The 10,423-nt window shown below is 40.0% G+C and overlaps 1 protein-coding gene across 7 annotated transcripts in view; it reads right to left on the bottom strand.

The window, feature by feature from the left end:
- Positions 1–1,864: 1,864 nt before the first annotated feature.
- SGCD (sarcoglycan delta) overlaps positions 1,865–10,423 on the bottom strand; it is a 603,650-nt gene continuing 595,091 nt past the window's right edge. For all 7 annotated transcript variants that reach the window (XM_066590465.1, XM_066590464.1, XM_066590469.1 and 4 more), the window contains one exon: positions 1,865–10,210. In XM_066590465.1, coding sequence (XP_066446562.1) covers positions 10,037–10,210 — 174 coding nt within the window. In that variant the 3' untranslated portion in view covers positions 1,865–10,036. The remainder of the gene's footprint in view (positions 10,211–10,423) is intronic.

The following is a 10,423-nucleotide window of genomic DNA, read 5'->3' as shown; positions in this document are numbered from 1 at the left end:
CCCTGCCAATCAGTCATTTTAACACTTTACAGACCAGGAAGTAGATAGCGCAGTACATTACCGGCATGGTAATTACTGGCATAGCTCCAAGTCACTTCAATGGGAGCTGTGCCTACAATACCATGCTGGGCCAATGCCAGGGGCGTAAGTATAGAGGGTGCAGGGGATGCGGTTGAACTCGGGCCCAGGAGCCTCAGGGGGCCCATAAGGCTTCTCTTCTCCATATAGGGAGGCAGTACTATGAATAAAGCATTATAGTTGGGGGCCCTGTTACAGGTTTTGCGTTGGGGCCCAGAAGCTTCAAGTTATGCCTCTGTGCAGCACGGTTTAGGTATGGGTACGGGTACAGATACAGATAGAGGGGGGGGGGGCAGCTCACGTTTTGCATCAGAGCCCCTGAGCCTTTAGTTATGCCCCTGGCCAATGCATAATGTACGCGGTTGTTTGTATGCCTTGTAGACTGAAGTAACAGCCCGGTGAAGAGCTGATCGGTGGCGGTGCTGGAAGGCAGACCCCAAACCACGTAGTCATTGGTTATCAATTATTTAGAACTGGAAAACCCCTTTTAAAAATAACAAAAGACTACGTATGATTGTCCAATTAGTTCATTCAGCGTGCTCATACATGGCTGAAGCCAGTGATCATGTCTGTAAATGCTACATCACGTCTGCAGCCAGAAGTAAACAGAGCCTGGCGGTGAGAAAGGAATGGCGGCACTGGACCAGTAGAAGATCGGAGTGGTGAGCACAGCGTAGGGTTCTTTCACACGTTTGCTATTTCCATTTGGTTGTTCCATTTTTTTTTGGGTTGGGATATGGAATTCAAATGGAAATAAACGTTTTCCCTTTTTTTTACATATTGATTTCAATGAGTTTTAAAAGTGCTATCTGTCCCATTTTAAAAATAGAAGCCTAACATATTCAAATGGAAAGCATTCATTTTTCTGAAAACCCATTAAAAGCAATAGAGAAAAATATAGAAATGCTTATTTCTGTTAAACTTTTGTTTTCCTGCTCCAAAAACAGAACAGCCAGACGAATTCAAATTGAAATAGAAAACGCAGGTGTTAACGAGTCCTTTAGTTTGTTATTTTTACCCATCTCCTGCCTTCTATATAATTTAACTATAATTTGGAAAGCTGTTTTAAAGGGTTCACTGGAACTTTTACTATTGATGACCTATCCTCAGGATGGGTCATCAATAGTTGATCTGTGGGGGATCCCTACTGATAAGCTGATTCCCCAGCCCAGGCAGCAGATAGTGCTATCCATATTGCAGTGGCCCAGTTTGGTACTACAGGCACAGCTCACTATGTCTGTAGTACTAAACTAGGCTGCTGCAATGTTGACAGGGGTATCTGTTTTAGCACTGACAGGTGACTCAATTATCAGCTGATTGGCAGGGATCCTCAGTGGCGGACCCCTAGCAAGCAACCATTGATGGCCTACTGTAAAAATAGGTTATCAACAGTAAATTTTCTGGAGAACCCCTTTAAGGGCGTATGTACCCTAAAGACAACCACTGTGATTTCTGGAGAGAGGAGGTTCATTGTTAGTTTTGACCTCAATTAATTGAAACTGTGCAGGAAAGCGAACTTTACAAGTGCTGCAGTGTTAGCCTCCAAGGAAGTTGAAAGGAAGAAGGCACCAAGACTTCCTGTTACAAGTAGTTAGAGGTGTGATGGTGTCAGGCAGCCCCTTGAAAGGGTCTAATTTTTATCTTGCTTGTATGGGTCCTCTATCTGCCATTGCTATATAAATAAAAAGAAAAGTAAACCCAGTAAGCTAAAGGTACGTCTTCTGTATATTGTTTCATCATGACAGCAGCCGTATCATAACGCCAATAGGTGATAATAAGAACCGCATTCGTATCAATCGTTATTTTATTAAGAGGTCTTACAAGATTGCAATTGAAATCATTTAAATACAAATCACTTTTTATTCTTGTACAGAAAGTGTAATAAAGTTAAAAGATCTTATTATTATACGGAGCATTATTGCAAATGCTTACAAAATTTTTGCATAGAGTGAGTACAGACTCACAGATAACCCAAATACAAAAAAACAACCCCAAAAAGCTGTATATGTTACCCCGTTATCACTTCAAGCAGACACACTCCACTCACAACCGAGACGCAGATAAAGTAACATATTGGGAGGTTATGAGCTTTTACCATGTTGTGAGCATAGTAATCAGATCTCCGTGTACCATCAATGTACTAGGAACCAGTAACATCAATAGTTCTTAAAGGGAAACTTTACTTTCAAAATTTAAGGGGTTGTCCTACTTCTAGCTGTTTTGCTACAGGAAGCAGACAGCTCCATACATTGTGCAGTGGCCTGTGTTGGTACTGCAGGCTGAGTCCCATTCACTTCAATAGGCCTACAATATCAACCCAGTCTTTGTACAATATATGTAGCAAAACCGCTAGAAATGGCACAACCTCTTTAAATACTATTTTTAACTTTGCAAATACTTTGCCTTATTTTATCATGTACTGATTTGAAATACAAAGGTGTTTTTTTTTTTCTCTGCTCACATCCAAAGTAAATTCTGATATTTATTGGTTACATAGGAGCTTAGATTTATGTTGTATAGCTAGGGCTGCATAGTGACTTTACATCAGAGTAACACAGTGGGTTACCACAACCATTGCCTGGCCTTGTTTTCATAAGGGGAAAAAGTTGTGCAACTATTGCCAGAATGCCAATAAGATCAGAATCCTCACAATTGCCATAGGTTACCCATAACTTGTTTTTCCCCATGGATATAAGGTTTTATGATTGTCTGCAACTAAAAGTTTCTATGGAGCCTTAGCCTTGGTGGTGAGCTATTAAATTCGTGAAATGCAAATTAGCTGAAGTCTGAGGACTAACACTGGATATGATTGTGAAAATGATATAACACAACTGAAAATCAGTACAAAATAAGTAAGGAAAAGTATTTACTAAGCTTTAGGTAAATAAACTATAGGATGTAAAGAAGATGGGGCCCAAAATGGCTGCGCATTAAAGGGGTTCCGTCTTTAGAAAGCAAAAATCCTATATTTACCTTTCCTTCCCCGTCAGTCTTCATAGCGCATCTTCTCCCCACCGAGCTTCTCCTGGCTCCTGCAGTCCACCCGGGTCACCTCACCTACAGCCGGCCGATTCTTCTTCTTCTGGTGATAAAGCATCCTTTGCCAGCATTCTCCTTCCTGCAGGGCAATGTACGCTATATGACGCTAGAGATGTAGCATTCACTGCCTAGCAGAGAATGTCGAGCGATGGCCTCGCGACAATAGTATATGAACACTCCCGGCAAGACAGCACCCATGCTCAGTCTCGGCAAAAGATCGGCATTCCTTGCTAGGCAATGAACGTTTTGTCACTAGTGATGTAACCTACACTGACCTGCAGGAAGCGGAATGCAGAGAATGAATGCTACATAACAAGAAGAGCATCCGGCCGGCTGGAAATAAGGTGACCCGGGGGACTGCAGGAGCCAGGAGGAGATTGGCGAGGAGAAGATGCGGTAAGAAGACTAAAGGGCGAGGAACAGGTAAGTATTGATTTTCCTTTTTTTTTAAATGACAAAACCCCTTTAAGTACATAGGTGACAGATACATTTTAGTGGTTTTTGGACATGGACCTACTCAATGATATCATCATTTTCTACAAGTGGCTTTGGGTAAAATATAGAGTTGTTTACAGCAACTAATCAGAACTCCCATTTTAAAGGAGTAGTCTGGTTTATATTTTTCATCTAATTCTCTACCAGAGAATTCTGAGTTAGTAGAGTTGGGCTCCCTGTTTAGAATCCCCATATATTACCAGGAAATGGCTGCAAAGAGTGTCTCTTACTCTGGAGGACTTGTCACTATATGAACAGTCCATTGATAGCAATGGAAGCTGTGTAATACTTCTTTTCCCCAGTGGTGATGCTACAGAGAACTTGTACATTTACTGCATTGTTTCTTTGCGGATTACAGCTGATTGCTGGTGGTTCTAGTAGCAGATATGCCTTGATCTTCTTATTGTCAGAGGATCCCTTTAACAAGAATGAATTACTCAAAGTAAACAAATATTTTAAAGGGGTATTCCCATCTTGGCTTTTCATAAGCAAGATGGGTTATTGCTGCTATAGTTACTAGCCACACGGACGATAACTACAACAACAGCCTAGCACTGTTTCTGTAGCTTTCATTGAAATCAATGGGAGCCATGGAAACAACGTAGCATTGTGTGCCATACTGTTTCCCCAGCTCTCATTCACTTCAATGAAAGCTACGCAAATAGTGTTGGGTTGAAGCACTTGGCAGTTGGAAACAAAGGGCAGAGTTTTCCCATCTCAGCCATGAAAAGCTGAGAAGTAAATACCCCTTTAAAGCCAACAATATACAACTACACATAGAAAAAGTGATATAATATCCTCCATTTCTTATATAGTTGATTTGCATTCGCCATCACTGTTTCAATATGGTCTCTTATGGGCCAGATTCTAAGGGCATTTTAAGGCCTGCCAACTTTTAGACCCTAATTCCCATTCTAATCAATAGCCTATCATTTAAAGGGTATTTCCCCATGGTAAAAATAAATAACCAGTAAATATGAGGAGTACCTTTTGCCTTGTTCTGTAAATCGCAAGACAGATTTTTGAACCAGGAGTCTGTGGGTGCTTCAATGGTAGCCTTATTATTTCTCACCCAAGACACTGACATAACTAAGAAACTTGATAAACAACTTTACATAAGAGAACAAATCGTGGACTAATTGGAAATTTCCATTCAACTCTGAAATCAAACCAAGATAATAAGACTTTAAGCCTAGTAATGTAAACCTGGCAGACACACACACGCTCACGATACAGTGTTATGCTGGAGTTCCATGGTTTGCAGGCTTAGTACATACCCCAGGGATTATATGGAGACATACACAACTGTAAAAATCCTCTCATCTATGGGCAAAAATCACAATCTGGTGATAATCCTCGAAAAAGTAAGTATTTGTATAAAACCTATTGGGTTAAATATACAATCAGGAAGCGGATAATAACTCATAAACTTGTGGGGCTTTCATTACAAATCTTCACTTACAACACTTTGCAAGAAAAAACCTTTTTTTTCAGCAAATATCTTTGAAAAATTTCAGCTCTAAAGGGAATTTGGATTTTGTCCAGTTGAGAAATGTGCTTAATCCCATGTGTAGCGCTTGTTGCATTAGGGATGTGAATATCAACTTAAGAGAATGAACGTGCCAGAAACAGAATATGTTGGCTGTCACTAAAAAGGTTAAACAGCATAATGAAGACTTTAAAATTTTACTTCCATTTTTATGTACCTTAATAAAAAAGAAACAGAAAAAAATGACGCGTGTAGTTAAGAAAATAAATGGCCAGCTCTTATTTTTGTGGATACGTAAAATTGATAGAAGCTAAGATGTTGAAGAAGGCAGAATGCTACAGCAAAGACCCTCCCAAGACTAGGGCATATGTAAAGGAGACAGCAAGAGATAACCCCTGTAGCTGCTTCGCGATCTGTAGAGAAGGTGGAACCCAGCTCAGATGTCCCTTCCACATGGGCAATATAAAACCAGAGCATGGCTCCCCCTCTCCACAAATAAGGGACGGGGAACCAAACTCAAGAGCCACCTACTCTTGTACAGGGGATGACAAGGGAGATAGAGCAAAATGTCAGGCCCTCCCACCCAAGGATATAAACTATAGGACCTTCTTCTCTACATGGTCCCCTGTAACAAATTCAGTCTGGTTTTACTTTGTATGGTCTACACATGGTGCATGCTGCATTATATATGGGGTATATGAAGATCAGGGCTCTTCTAGTCTTCTAGTGCCACATATTAGTATCGGAAGTAGAAATAACCGAAGTTGGTAATTATGTTATATTTACTTACTGAGATACTGTCAGACATTTTGAAAAAGTGACAGCAGGAAGTACAACCATATTGATTGCCTTATTTAAATGATCTTCTCAGACTGATGGTAAAACTTTCATTTTTGCTATTGACTGATCATACTGATAAAACTCATAGTTAATCATCAGGTTCTAAGAAGATAATTCAAAGATGAAAATGGATGCACATCCTATTGTCACTTTTGCAAAAATGGCCATCCCAGAAATAAAAAGTAACATTTATAGTCATTAGACATGAGCGAGCACGCTCGTTTAAGGCTGATGCTCAAGAGAGAGCATCGCTCTTTTCGAGTAACTGCTTACTCGTCCGAGCACCATGCGGGGCGGCGGTGAGTAGAGTGAGAGAGATCTCTCCCCCCCCCCACTCCCCTCTGCTCCACCCGGCATGGTGCTCAGACGAGTTACTCAAAAAACAGTTACTCTCTCGAGCATCAGCCTTAAACGAGCGCGCTCGCTCATCTCTAATAGTCATGTAATTTAGAAAAAATGTTGTTTGGATGATGTTACTGGAAATTAAATTAAGAGAACCCATATCTTTTTAATCTCTGCATGAAATTGTTTCTCTATCCATCATTAGTTTTTGGATTTAGGAAAGAGCAAGGTAATTTATATGTTCCATTAACAAAGTGATAATCAGTCTTTTTGTATTTGTCGTGGATCAGTTTGACTATAGACTCCAGAAAATATATTTGACGCTCTAGAACTCAGTTGTTTCCAGACTTTGGTTTCAGAATTACACAACAGACGGTGTATGCTACCACATGCAAAATTCACCCTGTTCCTCCAAAATCACATATATTCCTACTTGGCAGATATTGTATAATATAGTGAAAGCTATGTCTTGAGTGTGTATGCTCCTACTCAAAGTTCCTTTTTGGTTCTTTTGGCAAAGCCTATCTAATATACCTTTAAGATCTTGACCAAACAAACTCAACATCTTATACACAGCAATTCCTATTCAAGACCAAAACTCCTGTAGATCAATGTTTTTGAGGTGTTGTCCAACCCCTCAAAATTGCTTGACATTGGGCAGGAAACTGATTTTTCCCTTACCACCAGTTCCCACATTCCTACCTGTTGTCATCATTGACATGTCTACTAGTGCCACGTTACATCTAGAGATGAGTGAGCATACTCGCTAAGGACAATTACTCGATCGAGCATTGTCCTTAGCGAGTATCTCCCTGCTCGGCAGAGAAGGTTCGGCTGCCGGCGCGGGTGATAGGGGAGTTGTGGCCATGAGCAGGGGGGAGCGGGGGGGAGAAAGGGAGAGAGAGATCTCCGCTCTGTTCCTCCCCGCCCGCCGCCGGCAGACGAATCTTTGCTCCCGAGCGGGCAGGTGCTCGCTAAGGGCAATGCTCGATTGGGCAATTGCCCTTAGCGAGTATGCTCGCTCATCTCTAGTTACATCACATGACTGAGGTTGTGTCATTCATAGTAACATTCCCATTGTGGCTAGCGATTAGTGGCCATGGTAATACAAACGACACAGAATTTGGAAGGTCAGTATGTTATTAATTTCTTTTTCGGAATTGTCTAACCTTATGAAACAGTTCTTAGAGGTCGGAAAACCTAAACCCTAGAACTTACTAGAACCCCTATAATAAGGGAAGAGGTCCCTTATCTTTTCACCATCTTGCAGCTTGCTATACATAACACTAATGCTAAGATCAGGCATCTTACAGATGTGCAAAACTTAAGATTTTATCTTCAAAATGAGTAACTCTAAACATTATGTTGTTTCTATACTGTATATATCGGGATATTTTATATGGCATGATAGAAATCCAATTTCCCCCCAAAGCTCCATGGTTTTATGACCGTAGTACAGGAGGCGCAACCAAAACTGTTACTCCACATTCATAAAAAAAATATATATTCTTAAATTTATCAAATTCTGTCATGTCCTGAAAATATTTACAACCATGGATGTGAGAAAATGCTGGAGTTACTTACGAGACGTAGCCTTCGTGTTGAGTTTCTACAAACTAGTTTACATTCTCCATAATTACCCCTTTTAGGTAATAATTAGGAGTGACGATGACTGATGGGCAAACAAGGCAAGGTCGGAATCAAAAATATAATGATGGAAGGGACAGATGACTTCAACCTCATTACAAGGTCATAAGATCGGAGTCATCCTAGAAGTGCCCTATAGCCAGGTAATGAGACTGTAGCAGCATATTTATCTAGTAACCTGTAATGTTATTGATCATACAAAATAGTTTCTTGTCATAAGAAATATTTCCACTCTTCATGACACATTCATCATACATCCTATACACCCCCCACCAACAAAAAGGATGGACAAAATATAGACGGCAAACAAATCAGAATCTTCCCCTCTGTGCTTTTCCTTGCAGAGTGCATTGTCTTAAGGCATAGGCACATTTCCCCCTCTTTGATCAGAGATGGTTCAGTCCAGTGCCCTCCTTAATACATAGCTCTGGGTGACCTTATAGACAAATGGAAGAGTTTATTACTGGGAGTTCCGGGGATGCAAGAAATGAATGCATCACAAAAGACAGAACAAAAGAGCCCACAAGAGGTTAAGAAGAACCAAAATCAATGGCAATCAATGCCATATAAAGAAAACAATATATTGTCTGGCTTTCTTAAAAATGGCCAGTACATGGAGATTAATAATCCTGAAACGCGTTGGGTTATCACACAAATGGCTTCTCTAGCAGTGCGGTGGAGGTGATAATTTCATCTCCGTAATTTTTTTTTTTTTTTACGTATTCCACATAAAATAACATAGAAAAATTCACTTGGCAACCAGTATTTGAACAATATGGCATGATGGTCGTTTTTGGTATTTCACCTTACTAGGCAGACATCAAAATCATATTGTTAGTAAAATGCGTTGTAATTTGGAAAATGAAATAAAAAAAACAGTAATTGTTGGCTACGTTTCCAGCAAAAAAAAAATAAAAAATTCCAGTATGTCCACTAGAATAAACACTGTGTACTTAGGGAAAGTATGATCTGTATGAGCTATGTGTGTTGGTGGTTGACCGGATTATTTTTGAAAACTCAATAGAGAGGAACTTATGTATATATTCATATATAAATATATTTTAGATGCATCTCTCTAAAGGACCGCCTCCTTGAGTAGATCATCCCTGATCTAGAACAGATGACTCTCTGACAGATTTTTAATTTCCGGATACCCTGTGCATTAAATTATATTATTAACCAACCACAAGAAAGTAGGTGTCACATCTGAACACCACAATCTTCTTTGATTATTCATAACCAACTCCTCAAACCCATGAAAGCCACGATAAAGCTCAGAGGGGACATATTTTTCTAAACATTTTCTTAGAAATGATGAACATCTTATTAGATTTGTTATGGACACCTGTCTGGATTGAAAAATAATAGTAAGGATGGTCTTGTACACTTGCTGTGAAGTCCTACCGATCTACTCTTGCCGATAGGTCTTACTAAGACCGATGGTTGGTTTGGCAACTGCCACCTTATGTCTAAACTGAGAATGCCAACTCTCATGAAAAATGAAAGAATTATATTAGTCTAACAAAAAATTTCAGACATGTTGAAATGTCTCCAGTTTTTGCTTCTGGTCCGGTTTTTGGATTAAGCCATTAAATCCGGCTATCTATTCAGCACTAGACATATCTTCTTGCTTACTGAGCTAAACCTGAATTTGAAAAGAGCTGTCCAGTCTACAATTTATTTATCATGAAAAAGTCAAACGAAAGAAATCAAATTTTGAATTTGGTAAATTTTTTGAAATTGACCATTTTTGTTCTGAAAAAAATCCTCAAAATTGAGAGTACGTATAGCATGTTAAGGTACAAGTATCAAGCTATATGTAGTGGACATGGACATATTTCTTTGGGTTTTCTAATGAATGGCCACCTCTGAAAATGAGACGACTTGGGAGGAGAAAGGAATACGGGCAAAAAGGGAAGACGGCTGGGGGTCACCCTGAGCTTCTGGAACTGAAACATCTCTTCCATGGGAGATTAAAAGATTTACAGATATATATCTATATATATTTGTATATAGTCACACGCACACACGCACATATTTTTCTGAGGCTTCCTGTGTCTGGTTACAGTCGTACTCCTGGTCTTTGGAGTTTGGCTTTCCAGTCTCTTAGAGACAAATATTGTTATTTGCCTGGCAGGTGGATTCACTGCCTGCTTGTGACAGGAATAACTTCCCACTGGCACACACGCAGATCTCAAATACATTTTGACGGGGTGCAGACGGAGAATACGATCCCCGCGGCAGCTGTGGAAGCTTTACATTAGCCGCTTTTAACTGGATCTGGAAAAGAGAGGAAAAAGCTATCATAAAAAAATCAGATACAAGAAAACAAAAACATATTTTATTCACAACCGACTGAAGTTCTGAATCTTATCAACTCTATATCTACCACCAGTACTGTATCCCCTGCAAGCATGCTGAGAACGCATCAACCGAGAACTGCGCCCTACTGTTTCCGTCACTGCAGTAGATGTTGAGTGGAGCTGTGGTTGT

The sequence above is a fragment of the Eleutherodactylus coqui genome, chromosome 2, assembly GCF_035609145.1.
Source record: "Eleutherodactylus coqui strain aEleCoq1 chromosome 2, aEleCoq1.hap1, whole genome shotgun sequence".
Taxonomy (NCBI): Eukaryota; Metazoa; Chordata; class Amphibia; order Anura; family Eleutherodactylidae; genus Eleutherodactylus; species Eleutherodactylus coqui.
Note: the sequence above shows the minus strand (reverse complement) of the source record. Positions and strands in the feature narration are given on the sequence as shown.